This window comes from Panthera pardus, unplaced genomic scaffold, assembly GCF_024362965.1.
Source record: "Panthera pardus isolate Hobbes unplaced genomic scaffold, ASM2436296v1 HiC_scaffold_17, whole genome shotgun sequence".
Taxonomy (NCBI): Eukaryota; Metazoa; Chordata; class Mammalia; order Carnivora; family Felidae; genus Panthera; species Panthera pardus.
Window position 1 is genome coordinate 17,784,697 of NW_026526732.1, and position 23,284 is coordinate 17,807,980.

Here is a 23,284-nt window from a genome sequence, read left to right on the forward strand (position 1 = left end):
CCCTGGGTGCCTGGCCCAGCGGGGCGTTAGGCCAGCATCAGCCAGCAAGGCCTCTTGGTGCAGACCTGTGAGGTCCTATATCCCCGCGGGAGCTGCAGCAGTAAGGGAAGTGCCTGTGAGAGGATAAGGGAGGCCCAGGGGTCCCCGGGCTGTGGAGCGGATCTGCCCCCGGACCCCGTGCTCTGTCAGCGGAAACCAACTGTGAGCACAGACGCGGGCCAGCCCATGGAGAGGAGGAATCTGAGAGCCACCGGTTTGCAGTAAAGCGCAGTGACAGGGGACCCGGGCTAACGGCGGAAGAGAGTGCCCAGAACTTGGGAGTTAGCAACTGAACAGATCAAGAGTCTCACAACGTAAATTTGAAGATCTGCATGATTATCTGCAGCTGAAGAAAAAACCAGATTTCTAAAATACCCCCACCAGCATCAAATATGCAAGATTTAGAATAATCAAATGCAATATGAAAAAGGTACGGAGAGGCCAGTACTAGCACTTAGATCCGATAAAATACACATCACTCCTCAACTAAGTTATGCCGAGTCCTGTGTGGGTTCACATGGTACAAAAATGTGCAATGAAATATCTGTCGAAACACCTATCCCTTGCCTCTGAGTTTGTTTGTTTTAGCACCTAGCCGAGTTTTTTCTTTAAAACACAACTATGGGGAGTGCCTGGGTGGCTCAGTGAAGCGTCCGACTTCGGCTCAGGTCATGATCTCACGGTTCGTGAGTTCGAGCCCCGTGTCGGACTGTCTCCTGTCAGTGCAGAGCCTGCTTGGGATCCTCGGTCTCCCTCTCTCTCTCTCTCTCTCTCTGCCCCTCCCTTGTGCTTTCTTTCTCTCAAAAATATATAAACATCGTTAAGAAATCACAACTGTCACGTCAAATGGCTGTGCATTCAAATTATTTCAAGTCTTCAAAAGATTTAAGATTAGTATTCTAGAAAGAACTGAAGCTTCTGTCCAAATATTTCACATTTGGATCCCTCCACAGCCAAAATAAATGGATTAAAAAAAAAGTCCTTTCAAGGGCAATTACACTACTTTGAAAACGAAGGTGGATTTTAAAATAATTGTTCGTTAGAAGGAGTTTAAGTGCTAAAAAGAAATGAAAGAACCATTAAGCTGGAAAATATCTTACCTTGAGAAGTTGAGGAAATGAACATGTCGAGTGAATAAATAGGGCTGTTCGGCAGTACTTATATTTTTAATCAGTTCCATCTATTAAAAAAAGTACAAAATTAGCATATATAGGATCTAATTTACCGAACTATATTAAGCTAAAGGTTATCTTCCCTACTCCTTTGTCCTCACTTATTACCACTTGGACCAGGGCCAAACAGCTGTGTTTTGTGCAACAGTTGTGAACTTTACATTAGGCTTCTTGCTGAAATCGATAGTCTTGTATTTAATTTAGTTGATCGCTACCACGAAAACAATGTGACAGGTTAAGTCATTTTAACTTGAGAATTCAGTGTGGCTGTACTGAAATGCAAGTAAAAAAATGTCTCTATGCCCCTTCTTTGGGAGTCAAAACAAGGCAAGAGGTTAAACATCATTTTAAATTTCTAGAATTACATTCTTGAGATATACAGAAATATTTGAAGCCAGGTCTGCAGAATTTAAAAGCGAGAACAAAATGAGGCAATACCTTACGATGTTCCTTTTTGATTCCAAGAATGTACAAAGCAAGTATTTTATAGGGAACACACAAAACACCCAAAACTTCTTGGTTTTCTGGTGGGTGGTCATCTGAAGTATTTATTTGCAGTTATCAGCAAGGCGAAGAGGAGTTTATATTTGTCTAAACTAACGTTTACGGTCTTCTGGAACATGTCATGATACGGAAAATGTTTAGTAAAATCTGTTAGAAATTCCAAGCATTCTTCTGACTCCCTGACTTCCTGAATTCCACTTTCCTTAGATTTTCGAATTGGCCCCATCAATACTGACACACAGTGGAATTTTTTTTAAAGCACATTGAAAATTGCCACTTTGGATGTACATTACCTCTTCGGAAACAGTCCACGTAGAACACTGGAAACAAAGGCGGTCGTTCATGTGTTAGCCACAGTAGCAATAACCACAATAAAATCAGAGTTTAGAACTCCAGGTTTGGGTCGAGCCGGACAGAAAACCTGAATCTGCCTGGTTCCCTCATGTCCGGCACAGGGCTCACGTCATAAATAAATGCTCAACAAATATTTATTGAATGAATTAACTCCCCCTACTACCTGCATTTTAGATTGTTACAGCAGGATCTCAGTGTCTAAAGCCTTTAATTAGATATTCAGGCTCACAACGACTGTTTGAAGAAATGAAATTGAATTTTAAAGGTAAATGACTGGCACCTCCTAACCTCGTACACGGTTCATCAGTGGCACGCCTGGGTAAATAATGATCTGCCTGTCCCCAAGCTTGAGTATAAAAGGAAACTGAACCCTGCTTCTTTATCTGTTGTTTATTCTGTGCACCACTCCCTTCCTCCACACACCCCCTGCATGTCCCAGCACCTGTTTTTGGCAACAGAACTTCCTGCTGGGTCACATAAATTTTCATTTTTGATGGATCTAACAAATAGAATTACAGATTTGGAAGCACAACCGAAGACTTCCGTTTGCTTAGAAACATAACTCTACGTTAAACGTGCTTAATGCGAAGACCACATAATGCTTTAATCTCTAGATTATTTTGATTCAAGTATTTCTCTGCACACATGAAAGTAATACGAGAGAGCCCCTCGTATCGTACAGGAAGACTGGAAGAACAGGTCAGAAGGGCAACTGTTTCTTTCACCTATTCAGCATCATAATATATCCTGTAAACGCATGCCAATGTGTTCAATTTAATGGAAGAGCTGTAGTGGTTCGATTTGGAGAACAGTGTCGTAATAGTCCTAAAGCTGTCTATTTCACAAGGAGAAACGGATTCGCGGTGACAGCGAGTCACTCTTTCTAGACGTACCCTTAAACGTAGGCGAGAAGTACTAATGCTCATGTTTAGTGCATCGGTACACCGAAGTCGGAGAGTATATCCAGCTCTCACACGCTCCATTGCTGCACACAACAGCGAAACCACGTACGACGCCCCGCAAGCATGGGTGTAAGGCACTATGGTCAAGGCGTCCTTTGCTTTGTCTCCACGAATGCTAAGACTTTCCCTAGGTCTAACGGCAGGCAGTGGTCTCCTGTGCCCCTGCTGTCCTTCCCCGGAGTTTCGTCCTGGACCTCCACGGTTGCCAGCGGCCTGCCTTTTCTCTGGCCCGAGTCTTATCTGCACGGGTGGCATCACGAGTGATAATGGCACTACCTAAAATCGTCTCAGAAACCACCTGTCCTTTTCCTTGGCTCATGCGAGGCCACTGCTGGCCTTTATTCTGATTCCATTGCCTACATTCATTTATCATTCATTCACTCAGCATTTATGGAGTACTTACTAGGCTTTGGAGGCCCTGGAGATCAAAACATCATTGAGGTGAGTGAGAAGACACAGAAAGACAAGACAGTGGAGTGTGTCCTAATGGTGTCCCCAAATCCACGATGACCCGGACCACACTCTTGGTCCTCGTCCATCTTTACTCCTTATCCAGCTTACGGCATCTCTGCAGAGTGTGGTCCTGGCTGATGGTACTCTCCATTCATCCATACCTGGCTAATGGTATGGTGTCCATACCATTTCACTTTTGATCTGGGTCTTTCCTGACACTCGTATTTAGTCACTTGCTGAGTTACGTTGATTTTACCTTTACTATGACCCTCAAATGGCATTTAAGGTGTCCTGTGGCCAGACAAACAAGACCTCTCCTTGGTCCTTCCTTATACTGTGTCCAAGCTTGACCATATCCAAGCGCAGGCTCAAGCTTCCTCTTCTGGAATGTTCTTCCTCTTTTCTCTGCAGGTCCAAACCCTAACCACCTTTTACATCCTGCTAAAATGCCTACCTCTTTCAAAGTAGCCTTCCCGGATCTCCTTTTATTCAACATCGATTGATTTCCAACTCTGTGTCAGGCAATGTACTGCTTGGGGCTGTTGCTATAGGGATAAAAGATTGGGTTCTTGCTCTCAGGAAGCTCAGAGTCTTGCCGGCAAGCTGGACTGGTAGGGAGGTACCATTATGTGATAACCACCATGGGGTAGAATGCACAGAGGTGAGTGGCCTATCCCTGCCTGTAGGTGGACAGTTAGTGTTTCCTCAAGGAGGCACTCCTGAGTGGTTGGCAAGGATTCACAGGAGTCAGCAAGTGAAGAAAGGGACCCGTGGCACTGCAGACAGAGGAAACAGTAGATGCAAAGGACAAAACCCGAAATGACCTGGATATTAAAACTGCCAGGAGTTCTGTGTGCCAGGCATCGGCTGTGGGATCTGCAGGGCAGTAGAAACAACTAGAGAGGAAGGTAGGAGCGGGTAATTGAGGGCCCTGCAGGCCATGTGAGGGATTCTGATCTTTATGCTATGGGCAATCCACAGTCAGAAAGGGCTTTCTTTCCAGATCTGAGATCGGGGCGGAGAATGTAACGAAAGGAAGGGTTAGAGACAGCTTAGCTAGGAAGACGGGGCAATAATCCCAAGAGGAAATGACGATGGCATGAACTAAAATAGTGCTTCCTGGTGTGCCCCCCCGACCAGCAACATCAGCAGCAACTGGGGTCGCAACTTGTTAGAGATGCAGATTCTCAGGCCCCACCCCAACCAACCAAATTAGAAGAAACTCTAGGGGGTGGGGCCCATCAGTCTGTGTGGGTTATTTCTTGTTCGTTTCTTTATTTTGAGAAAGAGAGAGAAAGCACACGCACAAGCATGGGAGGGGCAGAGAGAATCCCAAGCAGGTTCTACACGGGCAGCACAGAGCCTGACACCAGGCTCGAAGCCACAAACCGTGAGATCATGACCTGAGCCGAAACCAAGAGTTGAACACTTCACTGACTGAGGCACTCAGGGACCCCATCAATCTGTGTTTTAACAAGTCCTCCAGTAGATTCAAAGGTACTGAGGGTTGAGGACCACAGAAGGAAGTCACTGAAAGTGAAGACAGATGGGGAGGTTTAGGGACATTAAGAAGGATCTTCCTCAGGCCTGTGGCCAGGTGGCAGCAGAAGGGAAGGAGAGGGAGTGGTCAAGAGAGCTTTCCAGAGCCCTGGCCGGATTCGGACACAGGCTGGTGCCCATTCGTGGGGATGGGAACGCGTGGCAGGAACACGTCTGGCTGCAGAAGTCAGGGCAAACGGGTTTGGTTTTGAACATCTTTGGCTAGAAATGCTGTTGCCTCATTGGTCTCCCACAGAGCTTTGAGGATTGGTCAAGAGAGCTTTCCAGAGCCCTGGCCGGATTCGGACACAGGCTGGTGCCCATTCGTGGGGATGGGAACGCGTGGCAGGAACACGTCTGGCTGCAGAAGTCAGGGCAAACGGGTTTGGTTTTGAACATCTTTGGCTAGAAATGCTGTTGCCTCATTGGTCTCCCACAGAGCTTTGAGGATTTTCCAGGACATACATTTTCTTACGTTACATCATAGTTGAGTTTGTGTGCTGTCTTTGAGCCAGACTGTAAGCTCCTTGAGGGTCGAGGCTGGGCTCTAATTGCTCCCCCAGAAAGCCTAGCACAGAACACATACTCCATCATTGTTTATGGCATGAAGATACCCCTTCCAGAAGAACTTCTTTGGAGTCAAGAAACGTACAGCTCACTGAAGACAGAATTATCTCTCGGGCAATGGAAGCTAGCCTTTCTGGGACAGACCTATACACTCATCACCCTGGTGTTACACCATCTAAGACACAGCAACACTAAACTATCATTTCCTGGGTGGTTTCTGGGCTCTGCAGTGTCCAGAAGCTCTTTCTTCACATGCTGCCATTCATCCTCAAACAACTCCACAAGTTAAGTAGTATTATCTACACTTTACAGGTTAAGACACTCAGGCACAGAAGGGCTGTGTAAATTGTTTAAGATCTCACTGCTAGAAAAAGGTGGCATCAGAATTCAAACACAAGTCGGTGTGACACAAAGAATCCTGCTCTTTATCACTAAGCTGCAATCTCCTACCATTCCCAGTGCTTTCTGATCTATACATGACCTCTTAAAAGGGAGGAGGGGGGTGCCTGGGTGGCTCAGTCAGCTAAGTGTCTGACTTCAGCTCAGGTCATGATCTCATCGCTAGTGAGTTCGAGCCCCGTTATCGGGCTCCCTGCTGTCAGGATGGAGCCCACTTCGGTTCCTGTCTCCCTCTCTCTCTGCCCCTCCCCAGCTCGCACTTGCTCTCTGCCTCAAAAATAAATAAAAAAACATCAAAAAAATTTTTTTTTTACAAAGGGAGGAAGAGGTCGGTTAGCAAAATAACTCCAGGGACTAAAGAGGGTTTATGGGGATGTGCTTTTTCTATCCGTCCTGTGATGTGTTGAAAAACTGAAAGAAAGTTACAACAGGTGGAAAAGCATTAAAAATAATTAAATACAAAAGCATTAAAATATCAGAGAAGATATGTTTTTTAACGTTCCTGGTGGGAAAACAGTACATTTTCAGAAGAACAGGAATGAATTTAAAATACTGGGGCGGGGGTGGGGGGGAGAAGCTATGGAATGGAATGTACCTAAAGGAAGAGGTTGAATCACAGCGCATCTGAGAATGAAAAAGAACTGAGGTTAAAAAAAAAAAAAAGGCAAGAATCAAACAGAATGTATAATGCAGACGATCTGCGAGGAAGTAATTTTAAACTTTGTTTTCAATCTAACTGGTGGGATGGTATAGCAGAAAACCTTTACCCGTGGTTCTACCAGCACAGCTAGTGAGTGAAAGACTCTGCTCCCGACTTCTTTAGAAAATACTTGTCAACAGTAATTGACAGAGCGTTGACCCGAGTCAGGTCTGAATCCTTGTGTCACTTGTGAGTAACTAGACGCCCTATAATTTGGAAAACATCTTCATGAAAGAAAAGACATGTTTTTCACACATCAAAGCTAAATAGGGAGCAGCTCAGGGGAGAAATCCGTGGCCCTTTAACCTCAAAGCGTGGGGGGGATGGCTATAGGCTCCCGTTATCTTCCCCTCTTCCTCCTGCGTGGGAAAGAAGCCTGTCTAGCTCCAGCCAGGATGGTCTACCCATCTTCAGCTCATGGCAACAAATGCCTGCAATGAAGAATATGTCCACCAGGGGGGGCAATGACATGAACAAGGCAAAGAGGGTGGGTCTGAAGAGCAGAGTCAATCTCGCCACTGCAATTGGAAGGGGAGGAGAAAACATTTGAATTTTTCAGGCCTTGTTGCTTCTACCTCCTTTTTACCTTTTCTTTCTACTGAGTTTCCATTTCGCGGACTCGGCTTTTGTCTGTAGGAATCCAAGATAAGGCCTTGTTTGCAGAGTTCATCCTTCCTGTGGCCTGGAGACAGATTGATTCTCTGCTAATCTCCTTGGTTTGATTCCGAGGTCCGGTCGGAGCAGCTCCGATGCCTGCGGACACTGTCGCAGCTACTATAAAGTCAGGAAACTTTGAGGGTCGTTCTATGGAGACTTTTCCAGCAGGTTTCAAGCAAGGGATAAATGTGCAGGCTTCTGAGGAGGCACCACTCGATAATACTTCAGAGGAAGCGTGATGTCTTTGGAGGTTTGAGAGACCCTCAGGTGAAAAAGGAACTTTCCTTGCTTAGTGGAGTGCTCACTTTAATAAAAAGACAAGTTTCTAATAATTAGAGCCTTTCATGCCATGATTTTTCACTAGAATTGTGCATGAAGACTTCTTTGGGAATTTTTTTCCCCTCAAAGATACAAATACCTGTTTGTAGTAGGGCCAGGAAACATGTGTCGTGAAAAAGCTCCCCAGAAGATTTTGATGCCTGTCATGGTTAAGAACTGTGTATTAAATGGCTCCCCACTGAATAAAGTTCCAACTCCTTAGCCTAGGATTCAAAGTTCTCCAGGATCTGACCCTGGTTCACTTTCGAGTCTTATTCTCCCCCATTCTTCTTGAACACTTGCTCCTTCCTATAAAATGGGGCGATAATACTTTCCTGACGATGTTAATTAAAGGATTAGAAATAAGGTACACAAACATCTGGCGCTTAACGTGCAGTGTTATTAGTAAGTCCTTAGTAAGTATTCACCAAAACAAATGAAGAAACAATAGCGAGACGGACTCCATAAAGGAGTGAGCGAACCTTTGTTAAAACAGAGATGCCAGGGGCACCTGGGTGGCTCGGTTGGTTAAGCATCCGACTTTGGCTCAGGTCCTGCCTGATCTCATGGGTTTGTGGGTTCCAACCCCAATGTCGCAGTCAGCACAGAGCCTGCTTTGGGTCCTCTCGGCCCCTCCCCTGCTTTCTCTCTCTCTTTCAACAATAAACATTAAACAAACAAACACACACACAAAAAACCCAGAGAGACCAGATGCCCCTGCCCTAGGGAAACCCAGGAGGAGCCCTCATGGCCTCTAGACCATTTCCAAAGCCACCATGGTTTCTTTAGGTGAGTTTTCCATTTTGGAGTTACACTTCTACACAGACACAGTCAGGATTTGAACTTGCACTGGTGAGAGAAAGGCAAAGGGAGGTTTAAAACATGGTGAAGAAATTCTGGTTTTGACCAAGAGACTAAAGCAATCTAGAGCACATGGGCACAGGGTCTCTGTCTCTTCAATTCTTTGAATACTTTTCAAGGTTTTGATCATCTGAATAGCTGTTGAATAGCGTCAAAGCAGATGTGAAGTTTATAGTGAAATAGTAGCCTTTCCTGGCACGATTGACAGAAGTGAATAGGTTAGTCCAGCATTTTCCAAGCTGTGAGTTGGAGTTCTGTGGGATGCATGTGACAGCTACAAACATTCATGAAGGCTCCCCTGGTCAATTAAGGCTAGGAAACTCTAGGGGAAAGCCAGATAAATAGAGTGTCAACTTTGCCTTTAACTGGAGGGATTCTCAGTCTTTAAAATGTGAACAATTGTTATAAATCTCCTAGAGGGGGACCTGGGAGCAGCGTTTCCTAAATTTATTTAACCATGATATTTTCTTCAAAAAAATTTTTTTTCCAGTGTCTTAGAGGACAATGCTGCACGATAGTTTTGACAGGAGTCTTAACCCTGTGTGACATTTATTTCATTAAAAAAAAAAAAAAAGTTTTCTGGACTCTACCCCACAATCTCCAGGAGAAGGGCCATTGCAACTATATGTTTCAAAAGGCTCCGCTGGAGATTCTGCTGTGCGGCCAGAGTGGAAAACCACTGTGTTAGGAGAATGGCTTTGGATTCAGGAAGACGTAGGTTCAAGTCCAAACAGCACAGACATTCTATTATGTTACATTTGGAAAGTGACTTAATCTGGTTGTCTTAATTTTCCCATCCATAAAATAAAGAATTATACTCACTCAGTCATATCATTTTTGGTCCAAAAGAATTAAATGAAATAATGAAGGAAAATAATTAGCTTGTAGTAAGTGCTGTTTCCAATTTGCAATTCTCAGTAGCTCCAACATAAATAAAACTGAAATTATTTTCTTTCTCCATTCCTTAGGCCCCCACGCCAACAATTTTTGCCCCTCTTCAACAAGAATGAAATAATTCTGAATCCTTATATCCTGTTCCTGGGGTGGACCTTTGCTGTACTCAGACTGATGTTCTGAGAGAGTGTCAGACCATTAACGAAGATGGTTATGAGTCTGTTGGCGATCACTCTCCTGTCTTCCGCAAAATAGTTCCCTTTCAAAATCTGCATGCTCCAAGAGTTTATTTACACCAGCCCAAGAATTCAAAATCTGGTTTCAGAGTATAAATGCAATGATGTCACCATGAACTTGTGTCATATGCCCCGAAAAGGCCCAGCATCTGGGCAGTAGCATCTGCCTATGCTCTTCTGTTGAGGTAGTTTTAAAAATATAAACTTCAATGGTATTTCTATTTCCATAAGGGCAGATATAATGGGCTTTTAATTGGCATTGTAATAGTTGGTGTCTTCATGCTCCCTTTCCTTTTTAATAATCCCTTCAACGTCTTATTCCATTAAATAGACTTTGTTAAACTTAGTACTACGTGTGTGTGTGTGTGTGTGTGTGTGTGTGTGTGTGTGTGTGTGTGTGTATGTGTATAATGACAGCTATCTTCTGGGGAGAAATGTATACATAGATTTGACTCTGGCCCAGACAAGTGCCTTTGTGTATGAATGGACTGGTATAGATAATTCCAGTCTTATAGTGGACACGATTCCAAAGTTCATTTGTAAGTCAGTAGTTGGGAACTCGGAACACATTTTCTCATAAAAGAACTGTTCTACATGGTGGAGAGAGGCCTGGCCAGCCCACAAGACTCTGTTTAACTCCTACCGCACCTGAAGTGGAATTGTTATGAACTATGGAGAACAATGTTTCCATGGGAACACATTTTCGGAGCTCGCCTGCTGAAGGTTGGGAACCACTGACTGTAAAGTTTTCACTCACCTACTAAATCACTTCTTCCTTTTTCCTTTAATAAATTACCAAGCAGAGGAGCTATTCTGACCACAAATCGTTGCTTCAATATATTAGGTTAAAATAATGTTTCTTTTCCTCCTCTTGTTTTGTGCACTTTGCAACTTTAGCCAAAGGGGTGCATATAACGAGGAAAACAGTTCCTTTAAACACTCTTGGACTTCCTCACACCGGGTTCTTGTCACTTCTCGGTTCCCTCTGCATGTCACAGCCAGTCAGCTAGTGGCAGAGAGACAGCTGTCACTCTTACATTTGCTTTCACATCGAAATCGTTTGGGTTTTTTTCAACCTTATCAGTCCCTTAAGTTTTTAGGACGTGCCTTATAACTTAATAGGAATCTGGAATAACTAAGTAATGAAATATATTCTAGGTCACACTGACCACAGGAATCAGAAATGTTTCAACTACACCATACACAGATTCTGCTAGAAGTTGTATAAATATATCACAGAATCACAGGGCTGGAAAGAACCTTAAAAGATTGTCTAGTCTGTTCCCTGGCTTCCAGACAAGCCAATCATTCCAAACAGATGAGAGCTAACCTCTCTTTTAGAAGAGGATGACTTTGTCTTTAACCCCTTCTAGATGTAACAATGTACATAGCATTAGTAAATTACTGTTGTCTTTATGTCTAAAATGCTTCCCATGACAGTTACAACTGTATTTCACTTTCTCATGTTTGCTTCCCGTAGGAAACAAAGTAGGTTTATCTGTGCAAAGCCCCAGTATATTTATATCTATTGTCCTTTCTCTCCTAGGGCCTTCCTGAACATCCCAGTGTCTAATACTTCAGTTCCCTTTGTCCTGTTCTTTCTGGGTTATTTGTACCCTTTTAGCAGTGGGAACTAAAGTTAAGCTACAGAGTTTGATGAGGCATCTGAGAACTGAGCGGTTTCCCCTTACCACGCATAGGAATATTTTAAAGTAATCCATACGCAGACCCAAAGACCTAGGGCTCCAAGGAAAGACAAATTTAATAATTGTAATAAAACTGCAATAACATAGGCTATTTATTTATAGTCACTCTCTTTCAGGCAGTGAAAAGGGCATAACTAGCCTGATAATAACAGTTTTTTGATCAGGCAAGGAAATTAAAGAGAACCTACCCCTACTAAGGTTATTCATAAAATGTGATGTCCTTAAATGTCACCAAGTGTAATTTTTCTATTGCAAGCCTACCGCACAACCTATAAGGGCCGATCTCAAAATATTTTTTGCTAATTGGGAATGACTATTCAAACTTGATACTCAGCCTTTCATGGAAGTTTTCAAAGGCATGGGCTTTTTGATCTCTACACTGGAAGACACTGAACATACTAGCTTTACAGCAAGGACTACTGGCTATGTTGCTGTCTTAAAAGAGTCGTACTAGCCCCCAAGATAAAAAAGAATGACAGGCTATCATAAATGAATAATGAGATCCCTTCTGTTTGTGAGGTTTTGAATGCCTCAAAGGTGAGGATTATGCCAGAAAAAAAGTAGCCATGGGTAAAAATGTTCATAATTATGGTTTCAATCTGATAGTAAACCATGTGCCATGTTTATTCCCCAAATATTTCCATACTCACTGGGTGGCGTGATGGGTAATATCGTGCGTCCGCTTGAGGGGTACCCATATGGCAAGGGTACCAATATTAAATAATATTTCTAGGTGTGTCTGCGAGGCCGTTTCCAGATGAGATTAGCATCTGAATCCGTGGACTCAGTAAAATAGATCGTCAAGCGATACAGTAGATCACCCTCCCCAGCGTGGGTGAGCACCATCCAATCCCTTGAAGTCCTGAACAGCAAAATATGTAGAGGAAGGAGTTCTCCCTGTTTTTCCTGCCTCACTGATTAAGCTTGGATATCACATCTTATCTTCTCCTGCCCTTGTACTGGGAGTACATCATTGACTCCCCTGGTTCTCAAGCCTTCACATTTGGAGTAAGACTGAATTAGACCAATGGCTTCCCTGGGTTTCCAGCTTGCAGATGGCAGATTGTGGGACTTCTTGGGCTCTGTTATTGGATTAGCCAATTCCTCATAATAAACTATCTATCTATCTATCTATCTATCTATCTATCTATCTATCAGTATAGATATCTCCATCCTTTTGGTTCTGTTGTCTGAGGAAGCCTGACCTATGCTGGTGGCTACTCATACATCCTAAGTATCTAAGGGGACAGAAGCAACTTCGTGAGACTAGGCAAACACATCTGACCCTGTAAAATGATTGTGCCAGCACTGCGCCTAACTTCTGTACGTGAGCAAAGCACCTCAGTGGAGACTGTGGACCCTGCTTTTCTATAAACTTACGGAGTAAAATCTGTCTTCATAGCTTCCTGGCAGACTACAGCACCCCTAATCTACTGCCAGCATGCCCACTCACATCATTGGGCTACGTTATGACAGAATTCTTGGGGCGCCTGGGCGGCTCAGTCAGTTAAGCATCTGACTTTGGCTCAGGTCATGATCTCAAGGTTCGTGAGTTGGAGCCCCACATCAGATGAGTTGGAGCCCCACTTCGGGTGAACACAAACCCTGCTTCGGGTGAATCCCGCTTCCTTCTCTCCCTCTTTCTTCCTCTCTGCCACCTGTGGGATTCTCTCTCCCTGCCCCTAGCTCACGCCCTCTCTCTCTCAACAAACAAATAAACAAAGAAACCAGACAGAACTCTTCCTGGGAAATGGGGTAATTCTTTGGCTTCCACTGAATATGCCAAATGCTGCTTTGGAAACTCAAGACCCCCTGAGCTCACCCATAGCAAGAAGTTCCTGCCCCCATCAACCAATCGGATTCCTGGACCAAAGAGAGCTTTCTCTGTAGTATAACCCTAAGTGTGAAAAAATGGAAAAGAAGAAATAATGAAAATAGTTTTCCTACTTTTGTTGTCAGGATGTCGGCATTATTTATAGCTCAGTGGTGTAACCATTTGAGAATTACGCATGGCTAATTTTAGCTAAATAGACAATGATGAGTGTATACTGTCCTTCACCCATCTTAATAAAAGTATCCCTTCAGGGGAACTTCCTGTCTAAAGACTGCCTTCAGACTTTAACTTACATTTCCTTCAACACTCGGCCAAAAATACAGTATGACATTCCAACTCTGTTATTCATTTGTTAGGTGTTTGAAGGATGTCTTGTAAGGCACCCACTCATTACACAAATGAATTGACACAAAGCACAGTTTAACCACGGGCAGCGACAACTTACTTGTTCATTTTTAGTAAGCCTGGTTTTGTTGTGAATGTCTGACGTGACCAAATTGAATCCGTGCTTCTCTGACAAGATTCTCAGAAGCAAGACCACAGTACGACTCCCACACTTGCCTACCCTGTTGTACACGACCTGGCTCGGGAAAGGTAGCACCTGGGAAAGAACGAGAGAGCAAATATGAGACCTCGGGTGAAAATACTTGGGATTCTTCCCTCAGTTTCAGGACAACAAATGTCTGATCAATCTAAGCGAGAAGGGTCCATGTCAAGTCAAAGAGAGAACAGGAGCACTGGACTCATGGTTGTCCTCATAGTACGACTCGGGACAGATGGCGGACTCATTACCTTTCTGCACCGACACTTACAACTGGTAAGCTTTTACGCCAATCCTAAGCCTAATTATGAAGCTTCTTTTGTTTCTTCTTAGGAACAAAATATATAAATATGTGCTGTGATGACAGTATGCTTTTGCAAGTTATATTATGCTTTATTAGAACTTCGTTTGTAGAGTGCTCAAGGAAAAATATTGAGATAGCAATAAAAAAATCGAGATATCAATAAAAACTCACCCTTCCACGGTGGACCATTTAGTGGTTTTAATGTACTCATACAGTTGAGCAACCATCACCACTACCTAATTCCAGAACATTTTCATCATCCCTGAAAGAAACTCCCTACCCATTAACAGTCACTTTTCATTTCCCTCACTACTTTGGTCCCGTGAAACCATTTATCTGCTTTCTGACTCCATGATTTTGCCTATAGTATTCTGGACATCTCTTATAAATAGAATCATAAAATATGTGACCTTTTGTGTCTGGCTTAAGTTAGCATAATGCGCTCAAGATTCATCTATACTGTAGCATGAATCTGTACTTTATATGGCTGAATAATATTACATTGTATGGATATACCATATCAGGTTTATACATTCATCAGTTGATGGACATTTGGATTGTTTCCACCTTTTGGTTACCATGAATAATGCTGCAATGAACATGTGTGTATAAGTTTTTGTGTCAACATATGTTTTCGATTCACCTTGAGTATATCCTAGGAGTGGAACTGCTGGATCATATGGCAATTCTGTTTAATTTTTTGAAGAACTTCCAAACTGTTTTCAATACAGCTGCACCATTTTATATTTCCACCAGCAATGCACGAGAGTTCCAATTTCTCCACATCCTTGCCAACACTTGTTTTTGCCTGTTTTTTTTTATAGCCATCCTAATGGATGTGAAGTAGTATCTCATTGTTTTGATTTGAATTTCCCTGATGACTAATGATGTTGACCATATTTCACGTGCTTATTGGAAATTTGTATATTTTTTTTGGAGAAATACCTGTTTAAATCATTTGCCCGTTTTAAAACTGGGCTATTTGTCTTTTTATTATTGAGTTTCAAAAGTTCTATGTTTATTCTGGATTTGCAAATATATGATCTGCAAATATTTTCTCCCATTCTATGGGTTTCCTTTTCATTTTCTTGACCGTGTCCTTTGAAGTACAAAAGTTTTTAATTTTGATGAAGTTCAATGTATCTAATTTTTCTTTAGTGACTTGTGCTTTGGGTATCATATCTAAGAAATCATTGCCTAACCCAAGAATGTTTTCTCCTAAGAATTTTATATTTTTAGTGGCCTAAAACATTTAGGTCTTTAATTCATGTTGAGTTTATTTTGTGTGTGATGTGAGCTAGTGATCTAACTTCATTCTTTTTGCATGTGAATATCCATTTGTCCCAGCACCATTTATTGAAGACGCTTCTTTCTCCATTTAATTGTTTGGCACCCTGTTGAAAATCCACTAACCATAAATGTATGAGTTTATTTCTGAGCTCTCAATTCTACCCCATTGATCTATGTGTTTATTCTTATGCCAATACCGCAGAGTCTCGATTACTATTGCTTTGTTGTAAGATTTGAAATTGAAAAGGGGGAGTCCCTCTAACTTTGTTTTTTTTCAACATAGTTTTGGCTATTCTGGGTCCCTTGCATCTCATATGAATTTTAGGACCAGTTTGTCAATTTCTGCAAAAAAAAGGCAGTTGAAATTTTGATAGGGATTGTGTTGAAACTGTAGATCATTCTGGGGACTACTACCACCTTAATAATAGTTTTCCAGTCCATGAACATGGGATATCTTTCCACTTATTTAGTTCTCATTTCATTTGTTTCACTGATGTTTTGTAGCTTCCAATGTACAAGCCTAATACTCCTTTTATTCTTTTTGATGCTGTTATGAATGGAATTATTCTCTTAATTTCATTTTTGGATTGACTGTTCACTGATAGAAAAACAGTTTATTTTTGTACATCAATCTTGTGTTATGCAATCTTGTTGCATGCATTTATTAGCTCTAATAGCTTTTATGGGTGGATTCTTTAGGAATTTCTATATACAAGATCATGTCATCTGCAAACAGAGATAGTTTCCCAATATAGATGCCTTTTCTTTCTTTTTCTTTTTTTTTTTTAAGTTTATTTATTTTGAGAGAGAGAGAGCATGTGCACAAGCAGGGGAGGGGCAGTGAGAGGGAGGGAGAGAGAGGGAACCCCAAGCAGGCTCCGCACTGTCAGTGCAGAGGCCACCGTGGGGCTTGATCTCATGAACCATGAGGTCAGGACCTGAGGCGAAATCAAGAGTTGGATGCTTAACTGACTGAGTCACCTAGGTGCCCCTCTTTTGTTTTTCTAATTGCCCAGTTTAAATGATTCTTAGAGACTAAGAAGCCATTATGAAAAGCATCTGATTAAATATTTATATCCCCAATAAAAATATTTCCATTTTGAATGCTCAGCATTGAGTAAGAACTGACAAATGTTAACCAAGAGTCCTTCATTCAGCACGTACCCATAACAGAAGGCCACAAGCTAAAGAATATAGTATAATATAAATATACATATACCCCAAACGTGCCTACTGTATGTAATATGAATTTTGCCTCTGTAATTACAGGCTTACTTATTTTTATGAAATATTTTATATTTATATTTACATTTATATAGAGGAGCATTTCATAAATTTGGAGCTTAAAGGCTAGTTGTCATTGGAGTAAAACATTATATCTATCACTCACTTAGCAACCCATCATGTACCATTTTGATATAATTCTTCCAGAATTTTTTTTTTAATGAGCAACACCTTGTTTCTTTAGAACCAGTCAGTATCTTCTATTGTGTGTCCTCATATTGCCTAGAACATGCCATGTATATAAATATAGGGCTTCAACAAACATTGATTGATTAGATCCTCTGAGGGCTTATTATGCTATTTAACAATGATTAACACAATGATTCTGCTAAAATGTGAGACCGGGAGAATCTTCAAACACAGCTGATCTTTCTACCCAAATGCTAATATAAAAGGCATCAGGGTAAAAGGATAATCATTCTAATAGGTCATTGTACTTATGGTTTTATCAGTGAGTACCCCAAAATTAGCGCTTTCTGACAACAACTGCGGAAGCTCAGATACTCAGATAAATCAGATATGTTCTTCCTCATGAGGTTATGATCCAGGGAGGCTGAAATATAACAGGATGTCAATAGCGTTTGCAAGCTGGACTTTCCATAATCACCAGGCTGGGGTTTAGACTGCAGTTGTGACAGAGCTGCTGATATAAAGACAAGTTTTAATTTCTTTGAAAAAATAAACGGCTTAAGAATTGCGATCAGTGTGTCTTTCCTTGTCCTCTAGCACAGTATAGAACAGCAACGGAGAGCGCTCGTTCCGTCTGAATTGCTGACCAAGATGAGTTATCGCATACCCAAGCACTTTATTCCAAGAGTACAGGTGTATCTCAGAAGATTTAAATGAAGAACCGAGAGGCACAAACCTTTGGTGAAAACACTTAATTTCTCCTGAATTTTGTGGGTAATTACACCGTGGCAGGCTTCCCATCTATTTCCTTTTGCTGATAACTAAAGATATTATTATAAACCTTCTAGTTGTTTGTTGACTTTTGAAAAACTTTTCATTCCAATTCCATCATTAGTCTTGTGGGAGGCTCTCACATAACAGTTATAAATATTTGTTATTTAAGAACACTTTTGTCCTGACAAGAAAAAAATTCTTTATGTATGGTGACAGATTTAACTACACTTATTGTGGTGATCATTTTGCAATGTATACAAATATCAAATCATCATGTCATACATCTGAAACTAACATAATGTTACATGTCAATCAGAACTTGGTTAAAAAAAAAAAAGAACACTTCCATAAAAACAAAAATTCCCCACATTGTTCCTGCAGCTGTATCTACAATAATATTTGAAAATAAAAGAGAGCTGAACATCCCCACTGTGACTCTATTATACCATTTCTGTAAACACCAATATACAGCTACAGGGTATAAAAACTGAGCTAGAAAATGTGTTTTTAGATGAAGCTTCTGGAATCAGTCTGGTTATTGTTAAAGACACAACATACATCATCACAAACATAAACCTTTCTCAAAGTTAGGATGGGGCTTTTAAATCATTTTCTAAAAGAACCTATGTAATGCTCTGGAAATTGGCAAGTTTAGCAGGCTAAATCAATGTGCTGATGTTGGATAAGGTGTTAAAATTCGGAACGGCAACAAGTAGATTCATCCCCGCTTGAGTAGAGCTATAGATCCGCTCCTGAAGGTCTGTTTTAAAAATCATTGTCATTTTTTTTTTTTTTTTGAAGCCTTCATTCCGGAAAAGTAGGGGGGAAGGAACTGATTTTTATGAAAGGCTGACCCTGACCCTGTGCTAGGCTTTGTGCCAGGTAAAGGCTTTTAATCCTTGTTAACAATACTGAGTCAGAGAGTGTAATTGTCTTTACTCTAGTTGCACATCTCTCTAGAAGGTTAAATTATCAAATAATTTAAGCATCATTAATTGCCCCTAAGGGACTCCCAGTGTGCCCCTCTCTTCTCTATAGATCACGGATTCACAGAGGAACAGAGTTTGAGGTCTAGAGCAATTTAGAATAACCCACCCGCTCCAATCCCCTCCCCACCCCAGCACTCCTACTCTTTGTCATTGTCACACTCAGCCCAATGTGTTTGGCTTGGCGAGGGCTTTCTCTTATGTCATCTTTTCATCCTCTCGAGTACCCTGTGAGGGAGATACCGTGACTATTTTTAGATGAACAAACCGAGGCTCAGAGAGATCGTTTGGCATTTTCAAGGTCAAAGAGTGGCACATAACAACTAAAGCCCAGCTCACAGCTCTCTGGACCCCAAGACGACACTCTAATATATAACATCAAATGGTGAAATAATTTTTAGTGTGACTTCTGTGAGACTGACCATCTCCTCTTTTATATCTTGAATGCATCCAACTCCATTCAATGCTATTTTTCAACAGTCTACCACGTCATCCAGTGTCATCGGCCATTACGCATCCATTACCCAAGTCACTGGAATGCACAGGTGGAACTGACAGGAGTCACACAGCCTCTCCTTTTGCTTCCAGAGGACATGTTTTAGACGTGAACGTAATCCCAGAATGTCAAAGCGGCTAATGGGTGAAGGAGAGCAGAAGAATGTGGTGTTCCCTTCACTCCTCCCCTTAGTCTACTGTAGGCAGTCACAGAGCCTTGCATATTGTGGAGCACTTCCACCAGGAAAGGGAAAAACAGGAAGCAGTAAGTCATAGTAAAACACACGTGAAATCCTAAATACACCTGAAATGCCTATCAAGACAAGCAGATGCCCCTCAAAGACAAGCTGAATGATTTTTAAAGGCCTCTTAAGGTCAACTCCAACATCCCCATTTTTTTTCAACAGATACTTGCCAAGGATCAGGCAGAAAACTATATCCCAACTGTAATATTACCATTATCTTTCGCAAACAAATTTCTAACACTTACTCTTTCTTTGGATGCCCTATAAAGAAGTACACACTAAAAGTCCTCATCCTCCCCCACTCCCCAAACGATTCTTCATTCTTGGCAACTATGGTTATACGAATGTTATGTCTGTGGTTTCTATTTTATGGCCAATTTGTAAAAGTGAAGGGAGCTCCAAAATAGTTCACTCTATGAATTATATATTTTTATGTTGCCTGCTTGTAAGTTCTGCAAATGCCACAAATCCCCAGGGGCTGACAGGCTTGTGTGGAACATGCCAAATAAACAGAAGTCTTTCCAAAATCCTGAGCACAACAGTAACTACCACCAGATGACGTGTACAATTTCAATCGCTTGTCCCTGGTTTGCATTGGTAAGGGGGACAAAGAAGACTTTCTAGGTGAAAAGCATGCTTGGTCTGGACCAAGACTTCCATAGCGTATTATTACAGGACTCCTTGGGGACTGGTCTCGTTAGAAGAATTTACATCAATTCTGCTTTTAAGTCTTTGCAAAATGGCATTTAATATGGTATGTTACAAGCTGTGGTTCCCAAATGGCTGTATATTTGAATTACCTGTGGGACTTTAAAACGACAGATTTCTGGGCCCCATTCTAAGACTAGCTGAGGGGCATCTGGGTGGCTCAGTTGGTTAAGCATCTGACTTCGGCTTAGGTCATGATCTCATGGTTCATGGGTTTGGGCCCCGTGTCGGGCTCTGTGCTGACAGCTCAGAGCCTGGATGGAGCCTGCTTTGGATTCTGTGTCTCCCTCTCTCTCTGCCCCTCTCCCACTCCTCTGTCTCTCAAAAATAAATAAATGTTTAAAAAAAAAAAAAGACTAACTTAAACAGAAAGTCTAGGAGGAGGGTCAGGAATCTAGCTCTAAAATGCCCCTGGGGTGGGGGTGGGGGTGGGGGGGTCTCTGCCATCACTAAGGAGCTAAGGTGGGGGAGAGGGTTGTCTGTGTAAACGCTGGAGGGGACAAGGTGAGAACCCCGTTTCCTCTTCCTTGGGTCTCCCTGGAGTGTCCACGGCCTGCAACCCATAGTTAAAAGTCATGATTAGCCTGATAAACATGTTCACACTACATTAACGCCTACTTACCCAGAATGGTTACAACTAGTGACCTGGTTAACTGAATGTGTGCATTAACTGAAATTTACACTAAACATCATCAAACCATTAGACCCGACTCAGTACTCATATTATGCTGAAGATGAAATTGCTCTCTTTGAGCAACAAAACTGCCCCTTGTATTTTACATCCCCTCTGTCCCATGGTTACTCAGACCCATGTGGGGACAGTCACAGCCAGGTCTTTGTGAGACCTGAACTCAGGTACACTTCTGCTTCTCGATGTCTCTGTCCACATGACTTTGTTTTGTTTTAAGACCGAGAGAGAGAGAGAAAGAGACAGCATGCAAGCAGGGGGAGGGGCAGAGGGAGAGAGAGAACCACAAGCAGACGCCACACTCAGCACAGAGTCCAATGCCGGGCTCGACCTCATGACCATGAGATCATGACCTCAGCCGAAATCAAGAGTCAGACGCTTAACCGACTGCACCACCCAGGTGCCCCAAGACATTGAGCAGCAGTACACATCCATTCGGCAAGTCCTCATTTGAAAGTTTCCTAGGACACGGTGGTGCTAGGAGCCACCCTTATCACACCTTCCTCATCCATAAAAGTGGAAAACTGGGTGGAAAGCCAATAAATGATCCTCTCTTCTTAAACTATGAAATTCTTCACTTTAATCTATATTGCTATTAAGACAGGACCTGGAATGCTTATAGATATAAGCAATATATCTGGAAAACCTTAAAAATTAACACTGGATTTTAATATGTTTCCTTGTTAAATATATTCATAAAAGAAACATACAAAAAACCCGTTCCAATATTTTGTGCTGATAACATGGATTCCACCTCCAGGGTGTGCAGAAGTCTCTCTTGGAACCTTTGTCATTTCTGTCCTGTCCCACTCTTGTTTGGGCTGCTCACGTAATAAATCTTCTCTTATGTTCTTCTTATGTTTCTCTTCCTTTCCACAGTTTTAATCACTTCCAGCTCTCTGCTTATTTTAAGACCGTCACCAACACCACAGCCTGCACAACACAGGGCTTCAGGCTTCCTGCTGGGCTTTCCAGAACTCAGGAGGCATTGTCACTGACATCAAGCCATTGTAGGTCCTCTGACAAACGCACGTCCATTTGGTAATCACCACCAACTCCCCAGACCCTTGGGCTAATTTCCTCCACTCTAGAGGAGGAAACACATAGGACCCATTTAAGAACTCTATTTTCCCTCACTGCCAGACCTCTTGAATAGAGAGTTCTTTCTATTCACAACCCTCAAATATCATCCCTGTGTCTTCTAATTATTCATAACCTATCTTTTCCCAGAAGCCTTGCCAAATCTGAACCTTATGCTTTCTCCTTTATCCCTGTTCCTACCTGAAACAGTTTCATGTTGAATGCTATCTACAGAAAGTCAAAAGCTACAAATCCATTACAAGCCCATCTGTTTTATTTGTGTAATAGATTGGGTATTTTATGTGCATAGTGGATACTTAAAAAATATCTGTCTATTAAATAGATAGACTGGTTGGATAAAAATACTATTCAATGTTGTTTTAGAACCAATGCTGTCATATTTGTCATTATTAAGGATGCTCTTCTGGTTTTCTTGTCTGCTAAAACTATAAGGTAAATCTATCAATTTTTCTTAACACTCATATTTTCCAACACTCTTGTGCTATATTACATAAGAAAAAGTTTGGTGATGTGGAGAAAGTTCCCTGTATTGAAAGTCATAAAACTTTGGCTTTCTCCTTGGCCAAACTAGTTGAAGGACCTTGAATAAGTGACTTTGAACAACTTCTCTGGGCCAAAGTTTCCACAAATATAATTGGGGATATTGAATCCAATGATTTCAAGGCTCCTCCCTATTCACATCTCATGATTGTAAGGCAGGATTGCACAACAGTTACAGATGTTCAGGGGGTCATCTGAATGGCATCTTGCACTTTTAAATATTCATTCCATTCTGGTCTATCTAATGTCCTTATCTCCATTATATACATCATTATGTTATTTCCAGGAATGTAATACCCTTTACATTATAACAGAATCCTCATACAAAGAAGCAATTTTCACAAGGAGCCAGAAGCAATTTTTGGATGTGATGATTAAGTCATCATAGTTGGAACTTTAAAGTATGCTTCAGAACAAAAATGATTTCTAGTTTGATTAAAAACTCAAATTCCAGGTGACCTTGAGTGAATGCTATCAATGCCACGGACAAGAAGATGAATACTTTCAAATTTTGAATTGACAAATGTTAAAAAAAAAAAAAAAAACCCACCATATTAAGGAAAGGCAGATTCACTTTTAATTCTGCAACATTCTTTATGCTTCTTTGTCTGGTCAGTATACAAATCACAGGCAAGAAGAAGCCCATAATCTGGGTATCTCGTTACTCCAGTAGGTTAGTTTCTAAAGTTCAAACCTCAGTTTGGTCCATAGAAAATGGAGTCCATGGAATACTCAGAGGTTTGACAGAGAAGAGAAATGACGTCCACATGCCATGTATATGAATTGTGAGCAGAATGTGGAGGACGTGTAAGTGTTAGAGGCTAACCCATCCTGAAGAAGTATCTCAAAGTGTTAACATGGGACTTAGTCTTGCTTCTACATATACATAGTAGCCCTACTGAACTTGTGCTAGGAGCCTCTGCCCATTCTCCTAAGAGCCCTTATTTAAACCCTCTGGATGGCTTTTATAATCAAAATCAAATGGAGAAACCCAAATGGGTTTG

The 23,284-nt window shown here is 41.7% G+C and overlaps 1 protein-coding gene across 4 annotated transcripts in view; it reads right to left on the minus strand.

Annotated features, from left to right (window-relative positions):
* The window catches only part of UST (uronyl 2-sulfotransferase), a 315,627-nt gene that overhangs the window by 127,468 nt on the left and 164,875 nt on the right, over nt 1-23,284 (minus strand). For all 4 annotated transcript variants that reach the window (XM_053904397.1, XM_019425021.2, XM_019425022.2 and 1 more), the window contains exons 3-4: nt 13,641-13,796; nt 1,140-1,219 (exon numbers count right to left, since the gene is read on the minus strand). In XM_053904397.1, the coding sequence (XP_053760372.1) occupies nt 1,140-1,219; nt 13,641-13,796 (236 nt within the window). The remainder of the gene's footprint in view (nt 1-1,139; nt 1,220-13,640; nt 13,797-23,284) is intronic.